A 19,960-nucleotide genomic window follows, 5' to 3' on the forward strand; every position below is an offset into this window, starting at 1 on the left:
TTGATCAGCCTGAAATTGTTACTTGGGTTGTGAAACTGAATTGTTATTTATGCAACTTTTTACAAATTAAATGTAATAACAAAAGCACAACTTATAAAAAATCGTTTGTTATCGATATTAACTGCATATGCGTTATAAACGAATAAAACGTATGGTTACGTTTTATTTCAATAATACGCATATTCGCAGTGAGTCAGGTAAAACAGTAGGCAAAATGCACATATTTTCTGCGTTTTCCAAATACGTTTGCAATTTAGCAATTTTAACCATCAGTTTTTCGTGATTACCTCGCCTCTCTACCCCTCCTTGTTTGACTCGCATGGAGGTATTGGTAAGTACAGGATAATTATCATTCAAATCTGAATTTGCATAGGACTCGTAACATGGCTGCAAGGTACAATGACTTGCATAAAAGCAGGTTTCAAGCTTAATTCAGTGCTTAGCGGTTACTTGCATATGAATAAAACTAAGTTTTCTCAGTGTAATATACGTGGAGCTTTTTGATCACGAGTAGCCTGCTGGTTTTCAATGTACTTTGACAATGGTTCCGAAGAAAATTGTTGCACCTCTTGATGTTGCATCATGTTTCAAAGTGACAGAAGTAATGATGCCAAATATTTTAAAAACTAGTGTAAAACAATATGGAATATTCGGAATATTCATATTGCAATACAATTTTTAAATATTTATTCAGTTAATTCGCATTTTTCGGTTTGAAGAAAAAGGATAGTTAAGAAAATGTTTTCTGTTTATGCGATAGGTATATGATTTTTCGACAACCTTGTCTACATTCAATGATTTTGTTTTTCCATAATATCTCTTGAAATAAGAGGCTACTAAGAGGCAAAAAACTGGTAACGCTGGTGCATACAAAGTACGATTTTGTTTACAAATATTTATTTAGTGGTAAATCATTTTTGTCAATTTTGTGCAACGGCGCCGGGAAACAGAAAGTGATTTTCGAATTATTCAGTGTTTTTGGTGTATTTTATTATCGCATAAGTTTAATTGTATCATTCTGACCGTGTTAGCATCTAGTTGCATTCATTACCGGGTTAGTGTATATCGTGACTACGGTGATAGCCCGAATTAATCTAATCATTTAAGGTAAGATTATAGGTTAAGTGCGAACAAAACATCGGATCTACGTTTGAAATCGTAATTTATTACAGAATATGTATTTTTTTTGAAAAAGTTACACTAAAAATCATTTGTTTTCACATGAGATTGCAAACCTTTAAAGGCCGCTTTTCTGTTGAATATTCCAAGCCGTTCTTAGCGTATTTAGCATCTAAAAGACAAGACTATTGATTTGTGATTGATGATATACATCGTAAATAGGAACCTACCATCATTCAACACGGAACCGGCATTGCGGCAGCTAACATCCATACTTTTAGCTTTCAGATCTTTTAGAAATTTTCTCATTTTTTCTTTGCCTTCCAGTTTACTGCCCAAGCTTAACTTTCGATCGCTTGCGTTATTATTGGAATCGTTTAACACCTCATTGTTAATTTTTGCCGGGATATACGGCTCAGTGGAGTCTTCCTCATCATCAAAGGTTGATTGTGACGAAATGCTGCCATTGTCCCCATCGCTATAATCGATCAGCTGACTAATGTTCGGTGAGGTAGCTTTTCCTAGTGCTATACTGTCTCTCATGATATTCCGGTGTGATGAGTAGTTCGGATTCAGCAGCTGATTATTTTGCTTCGTTATGGTCTCACCCAGAGCATTGTGGTTCTCCACCATTGAGGTAATGTCTACACCGTTCTCGATAAACTTTACATCGTTGGCGTCGGTTTCGATCTGAATGCACTCATCTTTGAACAATTCCTTAGCGATTCGTTCCTGTCGAAGTCGGCGCTTCTCTTGCTGAATGAACTCCTCTGCTATGTCGGTTGCAGCAGTGGGCATAGGTGTTCCGTTTCGAATTTTCTCTTCCTCGCTTTTTATTGCGGCTTCGATGGTTTCGACTGCCTCATAGAAGTCAACGTCAAGCGCCGGTGAAGGAAACTTCCGAGGAAAAGCTTGTACCAGTGAGTGTTCCATTCCACTGGCTGCACCGGCAACGGTGAAGTGTTTAAATTTCACCAGCTCACGGAAGTGATCCGACGGCGTGAAGGGGCTTTCGGCATCGTAGGTAGTTAGAAGCCGGCCGTGACTGGTTACGAATGAGGTAAAGTTATTTGCCGGAGCGATTTGTGTAGGATACTCGTCTCTTCGAAGCAACTGATCTAGAAGTTCGAGTCGGTGAAATTGCAGATCTTCGATCTTCTGAACACGATTGCATCGGTAGATCTGATGGTTTTGCAGTAGTAAATAAATTACATCTTTTCGAGTGATTTCTACGGCGATTATTTTCGCCGGGAGGTTAATCTCGGACAGTTCTTTGATTACTGGAATTGATATCTTTTGAAATTTTCCGCTCAAATATAGCCTATTGGTTTGGGACACCATCAGAGTGCAATAGTTGCCGCATTCGGTTAGTTCGACTCGCTCCTCTACGCCAAGTCGATCTGGCTTGGTGAGGATCTTCAGGGAATCTACTCCGCCTAGCTGCTGGTGACTGTTGTAGCCCCATCCAAAACAATTGCCGGCGCTGGTTCGTGCAACAAAGTGACAGAAACCTGCGCTGATGTTCACGACACGTTCATCCTCTTTTTCCAAACATTCGGAAAACTCGGTCAGTTCAATCGGAACGTCGGTATATTCACTGTTATCAACGGTACATTTCTTCATACTGCCAGCTTCCGCTAGAGAGGCCACTTTTGAGTTGAAAGGGAAGATGTTTTTGCCGGTGTAGAAGATTTTGCCATTCTCTATAATGAGTCAGAGTGTTAATTGATGAGAAAAATCAACTAAAAATGGGTAATATTCTCTTACCGGTCAATATCAAGCAGTATCCGTTTCCTCCGAATCGAACATCTTTGACGTGTTGCTTTAGTTTTTTCATAATTCGAACACATGATGGTTTGAAACAATCCTCCGTGGATCCTAGACCGAGCTGACCGAAATGGTTGCGACCCCAGACAAAGAGGCGACCAGATTCTGTAGTAAAAGTATTTATAAAAATAATTAAACTAACAATATAGTTCTAAATGCATTTAAATTTAAATTATCTTGATTTTCTAAGTGTCTCCTGATAGCGTTCCATTTGCCCAAAAGGAAAATAAAACTTATGAGCCTAGACGAGAACGATTATTTACGACCTTGACCTCTGTCATTGTCGCTTTGGTCGCTCTAAAACAGAACAGACTAAAAATTGCGTCAGAAGGGAATAACAAATTACGAATCGGTGTACGGTCTCTTATCATCGTTGACCATCGCAATCGCATTTATATTCGTCGTTTGAGACAAATTTCCACTGACATGTTCCACGAAGTCCACCAACTAAAAGTCTGTGTGACAACTCTGTGAGTTCTGTGATGGCGTCTAATGGCGATTTTACACGCAATTTTTTGTATTTCAAGGGCGCTAACCTGACTCGTTAAGATTAAAGTTACATTCAACAATGTTTACCCTCTGAGTGTCATGATTCATAAACATAAGCATTATAATGGTCATCCAACCACCCGCTGTTGGTGGGTGGTGTTTGCCTTTTCACTCATCGTATAAATAGGGGTACCTGTCTATCGGGTCTATCTACCATAGAACTGGCTACTAACCACAAATTACTCCGCTCTGCGTGTTTCCACAAACAATTTTCACCACCGGGTCATTCTTGATGAAAAAGTAACTCTGCTGTTCCGCAGGCGGCCTCGAAGGACTCGACCCGTTCGGTGTGTGCCGGTTGGTGGTTGCTGTCATCATCAGGGCTTCTCCACCGGATGAAGATGTCGAGGAACTGTACTGCCTTGGGTTGGGTGGTTCCTCCTGCGGAACCGGGGCCAGTCGAGTCCGGCGGACGGTACCGACGGCACTGGCTAAATATGATTTCCCCAGTGTGAACACGGCTCCGGTTTCTGTGCGACGAAATAAATTCATTGTTTTAGTGCATTTGCATTTTAGGTGAGATCTGGCATCGGAGCCAAGCAGATAGGAAATTGGAATTTATCAATTTAATTTGTGTGTTGCTATAAAACCTAATGACTATTGGACATGAAGCAATTGTTCGTTCCCTGTCGTGAATATCAAACGAGCATCCTTTTGCATTGGACTGTGGCAAACGTGGAATTTTGATCTTTCCCAGTCCCACAATGCCGGCCAGATCTCAATAGCGGACATTCCTGATTTTCATGATTGTGCGTGTGCGTTTTAATAGTAGATATGATATAAACAAAAGAGAAGAAAAATTGAAATTTAAATGAAAAATGTTGACGTAGGACATCGTTGTTATCTACCTTAACAAATACAAAATATGGGCATATGACGGTTATTTTTTAACAAATTTGCAAGGTATTATTTGATCAAAAGTAGTAAATTTTTTGAAAGTTTATATTGAGAAATGCATAAATATCTATCATTGTCAACAAATACTGAATCAACCAATCATATGAAAGCACACTTCTACGTCCTAGGTTCGTACAAGGGTTTTGTATACACTTAAAAATAAGCACCGAGTTCGGCAAAATTTTGCCGAAATCTCAACAGCCGAACGTAAGTACCGCGTTATCGAATGGTATAAGGAAACATTGACGACGATTCGGAAGCCTTAAGCTAATCATCGAAGTGGAACTGTCGGATAAGATTTTGAAGACCATCAATTTTAGAACCACCGTTTCACCGTTTTCCTTCTTCTCCTCGCTTTTTGCAAATGAGTTCGCCTCCGAAACAGAAGCCGAATTGGCTGCAGTTAATGTTCCCGAAGGACTTGTCGACTTTGATAGTTTCGAAAATAGAAATTACTTCAGTGATGATTGTTGAAGCAGCTCGTAGATTGAAGCGATCATTTTCCCCCGGATCTGATGGAATCCCAGTCGCTATTTTCTGTCGCTGCGCATTTGAGTTATCTGTACCTCTTGCTGTATTTTCAACAAGTCTTTTGCACAAGGCAAATTTCCTAGTATTTGGAAACGATCCTTCGTGTTTCCCGTTCATAAGAGTCGCGATCGTCGGAATGTTAGGAACTACAGAGGAATTACCAGCTTATCTGCAGCTTCCAAGTTTTTTGAAATTATTGTGGTCACTGCCATGCTTAGCCGTACCAAAAACTATATCAGCCTACCACCACGGGTTCATGCCTGGCCGATCGGTTTCCACTAGAGATGGTCGGGTAGCGGAAAATTTGCCCGAAACCCGCACCCGTACCCGTACCCCCAGAGTTCGGGTCGGGTTCGGGTATTGAAAAAAAAAAATAATTGCGGGTTCGGGTCGGGTACGGGTTCTCAATTTTTGCTTTTGAAGCCGGGTGCGGGTCGGGTCGGGTATCTCTACTGATCACATTTAACACTAAAGATTGTCGGGTACCCGAGCCCCTACCCGTACACGACTGGTTCCGGTCGGGTTCGGGTATCAAAAAAATAAACTTCCGGGTTCGGGTCGGATACGGGTTTTTAATTTTTTTCTTAAACGGGTACGGGTCGGGTTCGGGTATTCAAATTTTCATACCCGACCATCTCCACCAACCTATTCGACTTTACCTCCTTCTGCATCACGCAACTTGAAAAAGCACAAGTGGACGTAGTTTACACATAAAAGCTGCATTCGACCGGATCATTCATCGCATTCTTCTACGGAAATTGCATCGTTTGGGAGCCTCAGAGCAACTATTGGCTTGGCTTGAATCATATTTACGCGATAGTGTCTTGCAAATCAAGTTAGAATCTGCTGTTTCATCTTTGTTTACATAAGTCTGGTGTTCTTCAAGCGAGCAATATGGGGCCCTTACTGTTCATATTGTTCTTCAACGATGTAGTTATGCTACTAGAAGCCGGATGCGCACTTATTTACGCTGACAATCTTAAATTGTTTCTCATCGTGCGCTCCATCGACGATTGTCGCCGAATCCAAAGATTGTTGGATGCCTTTGTGAATTGGTACAAGTTCAACTACTTGATAGTGTGCACAGCAAAATGTGAGGTAATAACGTTCCATCGCACTCAAAACCCTATCATCTTTGACTACAATGTAAACGGAAAAACTCGGGAATGTAGAGCAAGTTAGCGACTTCGACTCTAAACTTGTGTTTAATGCTCACCATTCTGCTATTATTTCCAAAGCATCCCGACAGCGAGTAGCTCAAACAACGCGGAGCTTGAACGCGTCATGGGACGCCAGACGCATGCCAGATAAGCGAAAACGGGGAGCTGTTTACAGAATTCTATGGTAATAACAACATGGTCATTGGTGGATCGCTCTTCCCCCATAGACCAGCATAGATCCCATAGACACCATAAAGTCACGTGGGTTTCCCGCGACGGCCGAACCGAAAACCAAATCGACCACATCTGCATCAGCCGGAAATGGCGAAGGAGCCTTCTTGATGTAAGCAACAAACGCAGCGCTGATATTGCATCCGACCAATATCTTGTTATCGCTGAGATACGTCTGCGCGTCGCGCGTGTCCAACGACGAGAGGAGAAAGTAGGGTGCCGCTACGACGTCCGCCGATTGGAGACTCCTGAGGTGAAAAGGGCCTTTGTCGAACAACTTGAACCTCGAGCCTCGGAGTTGTCACCTGGTGGAACCCTCGAAGAGCAATGGACCAGCATCAAGAACGTGTACATCACGACCTCGGCAAAGCGCGCAGCGGGCGGAGGGAGTGGAGTTCAGATGAAACTTGAAGGAAGATCGACGAGCGGAGAGAGGCGAAAGCCGGTATTGAGCGAGTGCGGACCAGATCGGCTAACACAGCTGCCCGTCAACGATACGCCGAACTGACGAGGGCTGTTAAACGTGCTTGTAGGCGGGACAAGAGAGCCTGGACTAACTCCCTAGCCGAACAAGGAGAAACCGCCGCAGCCAATGATGATATCCGTTTGTTGTACGATATTTCTCGCCGCCTTAGTGGACCCAGGATGAATACAAAGATGCCGCTAAAGGACAGAGCTGGTCAGCTACTGACTGACCGTATAAAACAGCTTAAGCGATGGACTGAACATTTTGAACAACTTCCGCGTTTCAAATGTCAGACACCAACAAAACTAGCAGCGTATGACGCCTACTACAGTTCGTTGAATTAATCGCGTCAACTCGGAGGCGTCATCGCTGGATGAAATTGTAGCAGCCATCAAGAGTATGAAATCCAATTGAGCGCCAGGGATAGACTGTATTTCAGCCGAAATGCTTAAAGCTGACCCATCTTTGTCAGCCCAGCTGATGCATCAGCTTTTCAGCAATATATGGGAAACCGCAACTTTTCCGGTGGACTGGATGCAGAACATATTGGTCAAAGTCCCTAAGAAAGGAGACCTAACTGAATGCGGTAGCTGGCGTGGCATCACGTTGCTCTGTATTACTCTCAAAGTACTCTGTAAGGTAATCCTCAACCGGATCCGGGAGAAGATCGACGCTACTCTCCGGCGGCAGCAAGCTGAATTCCGTGCTGGCCGATCGTGTGTAGACCATATCACAATGCTCCGCATTATATTGGAGCAGATCAACGAATTCCTGGACTCTCTTCTGCTGGTGTTCGTTGACTTCGAAAAGGCGTTCGAACGACTCAAACACGAAAACATCTGGGGCGCACTTAGGCGTGGAGGAGTTCCAGAGAAACTAGTCCATCTCATCGAGGTTCGGTATGAGGCGTTTTCATGCAAGGTTTTGCACGACGGCGTCTTTTCCGACCCAATAAGGGTTACTGCTGGCGTGAGACAGGGTTGCATTTTATCACCGCTTCTGGTTCTCATCGTTATGGATGAGATATTAGTTGGAGCAATTGACAGTAGACAAAATCGAGGATTGCGAAAATTGGAATCCTCGACCTCGACCTAGCCGACGACATTGTCTTCTTCGCACAACGCCGAAACGATATGCAGAGTAAGTTAGATGATCTCTCCGAGAGCTCCCAGGCAGCAGGTCTCACAGTCAATCTAGCGAAAACTAAGTCTATGGTAGTGAACACTGACAATTCCACCAACTTGACAGTAGCCGGACTACAAGTTGCGCAGGTAGACGCCTTTTAATAACTTGGTAGTCAGACAATGCCCGATGGTGGCACCAAGACTTATATGTATAGCCACACGGATCAGAAAGGCCAGGGGTGCCTTTGCAGGTCTGCGAAACATTTGCCAGATCGCTCTACGTATGAAAACCCGAATCTAATTCAAACGTTAATACCGTACTGCTGCATGCCTGCGAAACGTGGTGCGTCTCAGCGGAGACAACGCAAAAACTGCAGGTATTCATTAACCGGTGCCTGCGATACATCATTCGTGCCTGGTGGCCTGGTAACTGGATGTCCAATGAGGAACTCCATCGTCGGTGTCATCAACGGCCGATAGCCACAGAAATTCGTGAACGTAGGTGGAAGTGGATCGGACACACCTTGAGGAAAGGAGCGAACGAGGTTTACAGAGAAGCACTCGACTGGAATCCAAAAGGACAGCGTAGAAGAGGCAGGCTCAGAGGCTCATGGCGATGCAGCCTAGCCAACGACATCCGGGCTGTAGACGAGAACCTGTCCTGGCGACAGGTAAAAGCCATGGCGGGTAACCGTCAGCAGTGGAGATCTCTGATTTCATCCCTTTGTTCTGCCGGATCGGCGGACATATACACATGAGTAAGTAGGTAAATCCCGACAGCTAGGATTTATCTCCAAAATTGGAAGAGATTTTAGGGATCCTCACTACTTGAAATCTTTATACTGTGCATCTAAGAATACACATCCAAAAACGATTTATCCGTATGGCCCTCAGAGATATGCCTTGGAGAGACTCAGAGAATCTTCCTGCTTATCGTGAGCGTTGTCTTCTGCTCGGTTTAAACACACTGGAACGGCGCAGAAAAGTTCAGCAGGCAACGCTTATAGCAAAAATTTTGAACAACGACATTGATTCGCCGACGCTGCTTTCAAAAGTGAATTTCCGAGCATCGCAAAGATCTCTGCGAACTACGGTTTTATTGCACACGGAATTCCATCGAACCTCGTTTGAGTACCACGAACTAGAGATGATCGGGTAGCGGAAAATTTGCCCGAAACCCGCACCCGTACCCGTACCCGCCGGGTTCGGGTCGGGTTCGGGTATTGAAAAAAAAATAATTTGCGGGTTCGGGTCGGGTACGGGTTCTTAATTTTTATTTTTGAAACTGGGTACGGGTCGGGTCGGGTATCTCTAATGACCACATTTAACACTAAAGATTGTCGGGTACCCGGGCCCGTCCCGTACCCGACGGGTTGCGATCGGGTTCGGGTATCAAAAATAATAAATCTGCGGGTTCGGGTCGGGTACGGGTTTTTAATTTTTTTCTTGATTGGGTACGGGTCGGGTCCGGGTATTCAAATTTCCATACCCGACCATCTCTACCACGAACCAGTGACTTCATGCATCCGGATGTTCACTCGAGTTGAAGAACTGTACGAATTTGGAGAGCCTACTCGAACATAGCTCTAGCCATCCCAAGCTCCTACCTAGCGCCTCCACGTGGCCATACCTGGAAATACTTCGATTTGTATAATTGAGTAGTCAAGCTAGGAGGTGCGGGGTCGTGCAGTTTTCAGTTCCTAAACTCACAAATGTAGTTTTAGGTAACCATTAAACCACACGACTGTATTTTCAAGTATTATATGGTTTAAACTAATATTTTTGGCAAACTAATCTATTGACCAAATTCGTGACTTTAGTCATGACCTTGAAATGCGGTCAGGCATATATTAATATTTTTTTTTTTTTTAAACGATGATTCTACAATTGATGAAGGGACGGTAAGGGAAAGTAATGAAGAAGGATTTTTTCCGGGAATGAAGGGGAAGGGTGGAAAGGAAGGGGGGGGGGTAATAGGTAGCTATGGTTAACAAGTTGTCGTTGTGACTCCTATCTTTTGTCCAATGCTGGAAGGTGCTATGGTTAATAAGGGGGGTTGTGCAGACTTCTTTTGTCCAGCGCCTCTGTGGTTCAAAGGTACACGGGTACCAGTGAGCGACACGCCCTGGCAGGTGTTGTGGGTTCAAATCCGGTTATAATCTCTGATTACAGCTTGGTTCGACCCATGCACCTTCCAGCATTGGACAAAAGATAGGAGTCACAACGACAACTTGTTAACCATAGCTACCTATTATCCCCCCCCCTTCCTTTCCACCCTTCCCCTTCATTCCCGGAAAAAATCCTTCTTCATTACTTTCCCTTACCGTCCCTTCATCAATTGTAGAATCATCGTTTCAAAAAAATATTAAATTAATCTATTTTTAGAGAGCGAAATAAGGTGCTATATCCTTGGCCAATTGCAGCCTGGCTTCTGGTCTAAATGCCATTAGTTCATCTCTGAAGGTCCGGTCACTTAACCTTTTATTGGCAAAGATACTCCCAACGTCTGTGAATAAATCATTATCTATGTATATTGGAAGCGTTTGGTACGGGAGGTCCACGCTTTCTTCCTTACCCTTGATTTCAAGGAATTTAATGGAATTAGGTATTTTTTCTGGTTCCACTTGATTCGTTGGAATTCTCTCTGCGGTACATGTTGCGCAGTTGGCCTGGCCGTTAACAAGAAAATCGTCATTTTCAAGGATGCCTTCAAGAATTGGCTGCGTTAGTGTGAGATTAGATTAGATAGATTAGAAAAATGGTCAAGATCTGATGCTTTATAAGAGCTTGTGTGACCTTCATTTAGACATTGTCAGATGAATGTATTAAAAAAAATGGCCGGTCCAAAATTTTTAAATGTTGTCAAAGACATCAATCAGATGAACACCTGGTGGAATAAGATAGCCAAAACGATGGACGAAGAAAGTGTGCGCCGCCTAATGAGCCATATTACAGGAAAAGTTCGAGAATTTTTTTCGAAACCGGGACGAATCATTTTATTCGTATTTTGAAGAAAATTTTGAAGTTTAAGAAAAGATCTTGAATTCAATAATAAGTAACTGAAATATACGCGGTTGTTTTTGTTCCAATACTATCTGAAGCAAGGTTTATGGGATTTTTTCTGTGCTATCAGTTTGCGATCAAATCGATGATATGGAAGCCAAATGTCACAAATAAACCATCCTCATTTTTATGAAGACCGCGATTGCAGTTCAATTAGGCATATCACTACCGAATCATCAATGAATATTACATTTTATGCATTAACACGTATGATTGGCATACAGTAACAAAGAATAGTCAGCTTATAAATTAGCGGTTAAAGAATATGTATGAACATTTTATAAAAGTAGTAAACCATGTATTTTAGATCATATTTGTGCTGTAGCAGCATTAATTTTTTGCGCATTTCATTTCTAATTGGACTCCTTAAAGGTAGGAAAAAGTCAAATAGGACAATGACAGATTTTAGTAGCAAGTGAAGTATAGTTTGTTGATGTAATGATTGCGTTCTCGAAACGTTTTCAACGATTAACTGCTGCGGATGATAGTAGATTCTGTCTTAAGTCATCGAATTTATTTTGATAACCAATACAACAGGCGGGTATTGATAAATCAACATTTCCACCGACATGTTTCCATCGACAATTAATTCAAGGATTTCGGTATTGCTACCAAATAGTTTTTCCTAGCTAAAAAGAACACTTTTCACAGCCTAAATTGTTTCCATTGCCTGATGTACTCTTCAACCCAGTTGAACGGAACCTATTTACCGCTCAATCCATATACCTAATGAAAATAATTATTATGGAAAATTACCTGATATTGACGGATAGCGTAATAGTGCTTTATTATTCTACGTCTTGTGTTTCCTTCCATCAAACTTTCTATTTCCATTTGATAAATTCGCAAAACAAAAAAATGTCTGCTAGATAGACTAACTGTTTTGCTTTTGTGAAACGGTTAAAGTTGCATACTAAAACATTCATTCCTTTAGTTTAAATGTATTAATTAAACATCGAGATTCTATTTTGTAATATCCCTATTATTCCTTTGGATACCCACGTTATAACTCAGTGAAAGATAGGATTTCATAGGTATAATACATAGACCAGAGAGATTAGAGACCAAAACTGTAATACATATTGCAATCTGTTTCAAGGGTTTGTACAGTTAGTGGTTTTTTAACGTGCAAGCTTCCGCCCTACTGGTTTATGTTAATACCAAATTGCTAATTTATACCTGGAATATCCATTTGGCCGTGCATTTTCTACGAAGTTTCTGCGGTTGAATCCTTTCTCACCGTTCAACACTTTTTGTGATATTTATTATTCAACACCTCAATAATAACTCCTGATGCTGCATTTTGTTCGTACAAAAAAAGCTAATGGATTTTTCTCACTGCACTTCAAAAACATTTCTATTTAGTTCATCACAATTCAGGCAGGCTTCCTTCAGAAACCTGACTTCACTCCTCTCTTGGTAAATGTGTTTTTTTTCCTGTCCTGGGCTATCCGGTGCGATGTTAATCCTGCTGAGGCTAGTTTACTACTGATTGCGTTCTAGTAGTCCTGTTGTGGTGGACTGCTCTGCTATCCAGTATGCCTTTCGCTCGCCACCTAGAAGTCGTGGTCAGGCGTTTTTGACCGTTCCGTCGTCGTCATTCCTCAAGAGGGTTGCAGCGTTGTGCTAGCTTTTGCCGGTGAGTGGACTAAATAAAATCGGTAAATAATGGATAAGAATGGCCGGGGGCAAAAATAGTGTGTTGTGCAGTGTTGAAGGGGTAAGTACTGACTGCTGAGAGTTTCAGTCTGAACGAAGAATCGATTCCAGCTGGTGCCGCATGGTTTTGTTTTATTTTTTACTTTTTCCTCCGCCGGACGGGGTTCAACACTAATTGTCCTTGCTCTAGCAAGAAAGTAGAGAAACACCTGTCTCAAGGAAAGTCGGAAGGTTGTCGCTGTTGTGGGGCGTGAAATCGAACGCTCATTTTCGATTAAAGACTAAATTGACCTAATTTCAAGTGTCGAACGTGTATTACTCCTATTGACACTAATTTCTATACTCATGAAATTGTTTGTGAAATTTTCAAAGCATGATAAAAAATAAGAGGAAAATCCAATGACTGGTTTTATTCCTGACCTGTGGAAAGTAAACAACCCGTCTGTCTATATGTTTTTCTGCTTTGGTAAAATGCGAAAACTGTTGTTCGTCTATCAGCCATGGATTATTGTTCGTGTTTCACACATGATATGCACATTCACGCGACAAGAAGTGAATGCACTAGTCATCTAAACTGAATTGCTCACTTTGGTGCGACTAACTATAGGCTTGAGCTGAAGTTTTGTTCTTGGGAAGCTATTATTTATGAATGATATTTACTACACGGCGGAAGAGAACAACGGTGGAAGAATTTAAGCACTGTGCCAGCCAACAGCAGAAAGTGCTTTATTATGTAGGCAGCAAATTGGGTCAGATGCAGTCATGCTACTACTGTGTTTGGGGGTACCGTACATAATGTCGCGGGGTCTTTCGCCCATTAATTCGTTTGATGTAAATGAATATGACTCGCAACCGACGGAACCTATTCGACTGTTCCGTATTGAGAATAGTTGACGAGCTCGACTGCGGCTATCCTTCCATCGAATACTTCACTTCTAATCTGTATGCATCGTCGATTTAATCAGATATTTTTGTGGACCAGCAGTCTACGGTTGGCCACGCGGGTGGTATGGTGTAATATATATTCTGCAAATTTATATTTTTTTTTATTTGCGACAAAACTTGGTTCCATATCTTCACTTTGAATCAGTCTCACTTCCGTTCCTAGTTGCAATTTAAAATGGATTTTCAAAGGAAACCAACGCTCCTCTTGGAATCCCGACACACAGCACGACTGCCTTTACTCGTTTATGGCACTCATTTATGTGGCTGTTCAAACGGTTCACTTCCGTCTCCATCGTTCGGTGTTGCTTTGATCGTCGTCCTGTTCAGGGTGCACCACTTTCCACAGCCAGCACTAGAACTCATTAAGTTTAATGAAAACGATAGAAAAACTGTCTGACCTAAAATATAGTTTATTTTTTCCGTCAACGGCGAAATCCGATGATGCAAAAATGTTTTGATCAGTACTCTGACTATTTATAAGAGACTGTTACTATATTGGAATCACGTTAGCAGAAATAAAAAGCAAGGAGCCAACTTAGAAAATATTTTTCCTATAAGCCTTGAACTTGCAGTTGGGCCGTTGCAGCGTCCGTAACTAAAACAAATGGTTCCAATGTGGTGCCTCCTGGAGTAGGTTCTACCTTCTGACATTCCGCTGTTTCCTTGACAGCATTCGAGGTGTTTGGTATTGCCGACAACCGGTGCTGAAGCCGGTTGTTAAGGTGCGAAGGAACGTGTAGACGGCTTCCTTTAGAATGCCGTCATAACAGCCGTTTTCCGGGTTTCGCCACAAAATGTGCAGTGGAGTTATGCATTGGAGTGTGTGATGTTATTTCTCTTGTTGCTTTTCTTTTTTTTGTTTGCTTCTGGGTTGTAAATTTTTCAGTCGTTTCAACTATTCTCTGTGTAGGGGTTGCTTCAGAGCACGCGTAGGAAATTGTTCGCATGATAACTGCTTGATTGTTCAAAATTATAATATATTTTTAATTTGTTGTGTTGCTTATACAATATATTGACAGTTTCAATATTAGGTATTGTCAATTGCAAGGAAAATTGTACCATCCAAAGTGCGATATCGCTCATAAAAGTGCTATTTTAGCTTAAATCGTTTCGGTCTCTTCGGCGCACTTATTGCTTGGAAGATACCGAAACGATTTAATGCAAAATAGCACTTTTATGAGCGATATCGCACTTTGGTTGGTACAATTTTCCTTGCAATTGACAATATTTTGAACAGCAAAAACAAAATTGACTAAAAATTATTATAAGCGTGGAAAGATCGATGCTCAACAGATACCAAATAAATAAAGCAAAAACGTTTGAAGTAGGACACTTTTTTCCAATTTTTTTTTATCATAGCTAGTTGGTAACCAATTCCACATAATCCCGTTATAACTTGGTTCGATCAAAAGATCCCCCAGCTTGGGTAAAGAGGAACGGTATACACATTTAATAAGTGTTGTTTCCCTTAGCTGATATGACCAATTACCCTCCTATTTCTTTTTCTGACTTGTCCCACTCTGTTTGGATACTATAAACATTTTTGTTGCATTACTTTCATCTGCCGTTCTCTCCGTCGATTGTAAAAACTGCCGTTATAGAAATTAATTACACGCCTGACCTTCAGTGGTTGGAGAATTCGTGAAAAAATAATTATGTATTTTTTTACGGTGACCAAAATACGGAATACGGTGACCAAAACAATTGAAGCAAAAAATAATTATTTGAATCGATGAACATCCCTCATGATGTCAATCTGACAATAGCGAAGTGAGGAGGTGCGACGCGAATACTGGCGCGGTAACCATAGCATGGCGGTAGAGGAAATGCTTCGTCAAACACGAGCGTCTGTTCACCAAGAGGGTGCGGCTCAAACAGCGTCTGTTCTCCATGTTAGGGGCGGCTGATTATTATACTCGTCCTCGTGCCAGCAGGGACTCTAAACAGTGCTGTGTACGAAGGTCCTCCGGCGTGACAGGGGGTTAGGGGCAGGCCCAACAAGCAGCGCTGGAAAATAACAACGAGGGGGACCCTGTAGCCGCATGGTTACCGAGTCTGCCTTGACAAGCGGGTGGTCGTGGGTTCGAATCTTAGTAGAATCAGGCCATTCGATCTTAAGTGACTATAGCATAGGTTTATTCTCAGGCCCCTCCACATCCTTCATACTGCATTCTGCATTTACTAACGATGAAAGCCTCTTGCCAGGGCAAGTTATAACAGTGGTACTTGCTTGAGGTGCGAATGAAGCCTCTTGTTCAAGGGCAAAGTATAGCTTGTTCCGCTTCCTGGTTATAGGAACGAGATTGGTAATGCATAGGTAGTAAGGAACACATACATACACACCCTCACTCTGTGCTGAACTCTGCTTTACCGACCATAACGTCTTTAGCCGGGACTGGTTATAAGAATGATACTTGCTCAAGGTGCGAATGAAACCTCTTGTCCAAGGACAAATTGTAACTAGTCTCCTCACTTCCTGGCTCTAGAGCTAGATTGGTTGAAAAGTAGTAAGAAGCGTAGAAGGAAAAAGGGGTGAAAACACACCGGCACTTTAAGCACGAATAACAAGCAGTTCGCTCACCCTATAGCGATACTGCAATAACAACGAAGTGCGGAACAATACCTGGATAAGATCACAATAGATCAAAATGCTGGTCGTAGTGATAATATCCACACAAAAAAAATAATAATAGCGAAGAAAAAAATATGGATCGGAATAATCGGCGTAGACCTACGCGACGAAATAAGAACTACGATTGGAAACTCGGGATATGGAATTGCAAAGCGCTCGGTTTCCCGGGTTGTGATAGGATAATCTATGATGAACTACATCCCAGAAACTTCGAAGTCGTAGCACTGCAGGAACTTTACTGGACAGGACAGAAGGCATGGAAAAGCGGGCATCGAGCGGATACTTTCTACCAGAGCTGTGGCCCACCAACGAAGTGGGAACCGGTTTTATAGTATTAGGAAAGATACGCCAGCGTGTGATTGATTGGAAACCGATCAACGAAAGAATGTGCAAGTTGAGGATTGTGAGCCGTTTCTTCAATTACAGTATCATCAAAGTGCACTGCCCTCACGAAGGGAGGCCCGATGACGAGAAGGAGGCGTTCTTCGCGCAGCTGGAGCAGGTGTATGATGGCTGTCCGCGACGGGACGTGAAAATCGTCGGCGTATGACACGATCGATCGAGATCAGCTATGGCAGATTATGCACTACTAGGGATTTCCGAATAAACTAACGCGATTGGTCAAGGCGACGATGGATCGAGTAATGTGTGTTGTTCGAGTATCAGGAACAATCTCGAGTCCCTTTGAATCTCGAAGAGGGTTACGGCAAGGTGATGGGCTTTCATGTTTGCTGTTCAACATCGCTTTGGAGGGTGTGATAAGAAGAGCGGGGATAGACACGAGTGGCACGATACTCACGAAGTCCGTCCAGTTTCTTGGTTTCGCTGACGACGTTGACATCATTACACGTACCTTTGAGAGGATGGCGGAAACGTACATCGGACTGAAAGCTGAAGCCAAACGGATTTCACTTGTCATTAATGTATCGAAAACAAAATAGATAAAAGGAAGAGGTTCTAGAGAAGTGAATGCTGACCTCCCTCCCCGGATTCATTTAGACGGTGATGAAATCGAGGTGGTAGAAGAGTTCGTGTATCTGGGCTCACTGGTTACCGCAGACAACGACACCAGCAGAGAAATACAAAGACGCGTTATGGCAGGAAATCGTGCCTACTTTGGACTCCGTAGGACGCTACGATCGAAATTCTCCACCGCACGAAGATAACAATCTACAAGACGCTGATTAGACCGGTAGTCCTTTACGGCCTTGAGACATGGGCTATACTCGAGGAGGACCAACGCGCTCTTAGTGTTTTCGAACGGAAGTTGTTGCGCACCATCTACGGCGGAGTGCAGATGGAAGAGGGAACGTGGAGGACGCGAATGAACCACGAATTGCATCAGCTGCTTAGGGAACCACCCATCGCTCAAACCGCAAAAATCGGACGCCTGCGATGGGCTGGGCACGTCGTGAGGATGTCGGACGACAGCCCGGTTAAAAAAGTTCGCAATAACGATCCGACTGGAACGAGACGGCGAGGCGCGCAGCGAGCAAGATGGATCGATCAAGTGGAAGGCGACCTGCGGACCCTACGCAGACTACGTGGCTGGCGAATTGCGGCCATGGACCGAGAAGAATGGAGACGACTTCTTCGTATAGCAGAGGAAACCACGGCCTGGAGCTGATTAAGTAAGTAAGTAAGTAACATCCCTCATGAACATAGACTATTCGCCTGCTTCGCCGATAATGCATTCATCGCACAGTGGGCAGAACCGACCGAAAAAACGGAACTTTTTGTTGCCGCTGATTTTAAAAGGTAAAAAGTGACTTTTCTTATGTAAAAAATTACGAGAAATCGATTGGTAATGGTCTCTACGCGCGGAAATGACGAAAGCTAGCCCATTTTGCCCCGTTCACTTCACTTTTTTAGTAGTTTTGAAAGAATCATGTACAAATTCTCTCTAATTTGAGATTCTATGGTAAGAAAAGAAGAAGAATGTTAGGAAAAAGGTATATGAATGTCTTTATTGTAATACAACATAATCTAGAAGTCTGTTTTGCCCCATTCCACTCAAGTTTTATGTACTACAGTAAAATGCCAATTCGATACTTTTACCGGAGATTTTCAAGAAGGCGTGTCTATTGCGCAGGTTCAAAAAGTCGATCAAGTTTTCACTAAAATGTCGTGTAAGGGAATGTTTTGCCCTGTTTTACCCTACAACTTTTACTGAAATCTAAGAATGTATTGGTAGGAAAAGGAGTAAATGTGAAAGTGCTCCGATTTCGTTCAAAGTTGGTATGTTTGTTCCTAGTTGAAAAATTTTAGACCCATATTTTTTTATTGGACGCTTAGGGTGCCTCTTTCTGAGTTAGGGTGGCCACAAAAATCGTCATGCTCTTTGAGTTTAATTCATTCAAAGCTTCATAACTTTTGATCCCCTGAACCGATTTTAATGATTTTGGTTCTAAATACAAGATATTTCAATCAACCTTTCAGAATATATAGTCGATTGTAGCTCAAAGCATTGCGAACTACAAAAACATTGAAACTTTGAGAAAAGAAAGAATAGCAAACATGAAGATTTTTGTAGCCACCCTAACTGATAAAGCGGCACCCTAAGCGTCCAGTGAAATAATATGGGTCTAAAATTTTTCAACTAGCAACAAACACACCAAATTTGAACGAAATCGGAGCACTTCTACAGTTGCTAGTTTTCCTATCAATACTTACTCAGATTCCAATTCAAGTTGTAGAGTAAACCAAGACAAAACATTCCCTTACACGACATTTTTGTGAAAAGCTTGACCATCGTTCGATCTTCTGACTTTTTTAACCTTCCCAACAAGCATGCCTTCTTGAAAATCTCCGGTAAAAGTATCGAATTGGCGTTTTACCTGTGGCACAAAATGGGGCAAAACAGACTTCTAGATTATATTATATTGAAATAAAATTGTTCCCATACCCTGTTCCTAACATTATTCTTCTTTTTTACCATATAATCTCAAATTAGAGAGAGGTTGTGTAGGCTACTTGCCATAATTTTCGCGCGTTGAGACCATCACCAATCGATTTCTCGAGATTTTTTACATAAGAAAAGTCGCTTTTTACCCCTTAAAAACAGCGGCAACAAAAAGCTCCATTTTTTCGGTAGAATTTGCTCACTGTGCAACGCACCGGAACTAAGGTCCATCGAAAAATACTGAACTATTATGAAGCAGGCACAACGGAAGCATCTCAAAGAGGTCAAATCTGAGTAGTGTTCGACATCGGAACGAAAATTGAAGTCCGGGTTTCGGTCCGGTCCGCGGTCCGGTTAGAAGTCGGCACGAACTTTGTTATTCCGACTATAAAGACTAATAATCCGGTCCGATTTGGCTTTGTTCAGGTTCCGGAACCGGAACAGAGCCAAATCGGATCGGAATAAAGTCGGAATAACAGAGTTCGTGCCGATTTTCAACCGGACCGGAACCTGGACTTCAATTTTCGTTCCGATGTCGAACACTAAATTTGAGAAAGACCTGAGAGAAAAGTAGGTTTCTGAAGAAGAACCTGCAGCCAGATGTTGTACAGAATCTTATGCATGAAGTAAAGCGTAAGGTGCGAGCATACGGTTTTGGAATCGAAGTTGAATGAAAGAAATATGCCAAAAACTCACTAATGGAGTATATTCTATTGTCTGATAGTTTGAAAATGATCGGTCAATTGAGTAATTTTCTACGGCGTTTCTTCCGTTGTGCAAATAATTCCGTTACCTTTAAATAAATAAATCTGTTTGTGATGTGCTTGGACGGTTATAGTTATAGACGTTATAGTT

The 19,960-nt window shown here is 42.3% G+C and overlaps 2 protein-coding genes across 2 annotated transcripts in view; one reads left to right on the top strand and one right to left on the bottom strand.

Moving 5' to 3' along the window:
- The first annotated feature begins 945 nt into the window (after window positions 1-945).
- The window catches only part of LOC128733581 (HIV Tat-specific factor 1 homolog), a 169,180-nt gene continuing 150,165 nt past the window's right edge, over window positions 946-19,960 (top strand). Inside the window, exon 1 of the mRNA XM_053827265.1 lies at window positions 946-1,107. The gene's annotated coding sequence lies outside the window, so the exon portion shown is untranslated. The remainder of the gene's footprint in view (window positions 1,108-19,960) is intronic.
- On the bottom strand, window positions 1,218-12,159 carry LOC128736528 (uncharacterized). Its single transcript, XM_053831011.1, has 5 exons — window positions 12,147-12,159; window positions 3,669-3,965; window positions 2,887-3,051; window positions 1,350-2,822; window positions 1,218-1,291 (listed from the first exon to the last, which is right to left on the bottom strand). Exons 1-5 carry the CDS (start codon window positions 12,157-12,159, stop codon window positions 1,218-1,220), a joined length of 2,022 nt encoding a protein of 673 aa, XP_053686986.1.

The sequence above is a fragment of the Sabethes cyaneus genome, chromosome 2 (genome assembly GCF_943734655.1).
Source record: "Sabethes cyaneus chromosome 2, idSabCyanKW18_F2, whole genome shotgun sequence".
NCBI lineage: Eukaryota > Metazoa > Arthropoda > Insecta > Diptera > Culicidae > Sabethes > Sabethes cyaneus.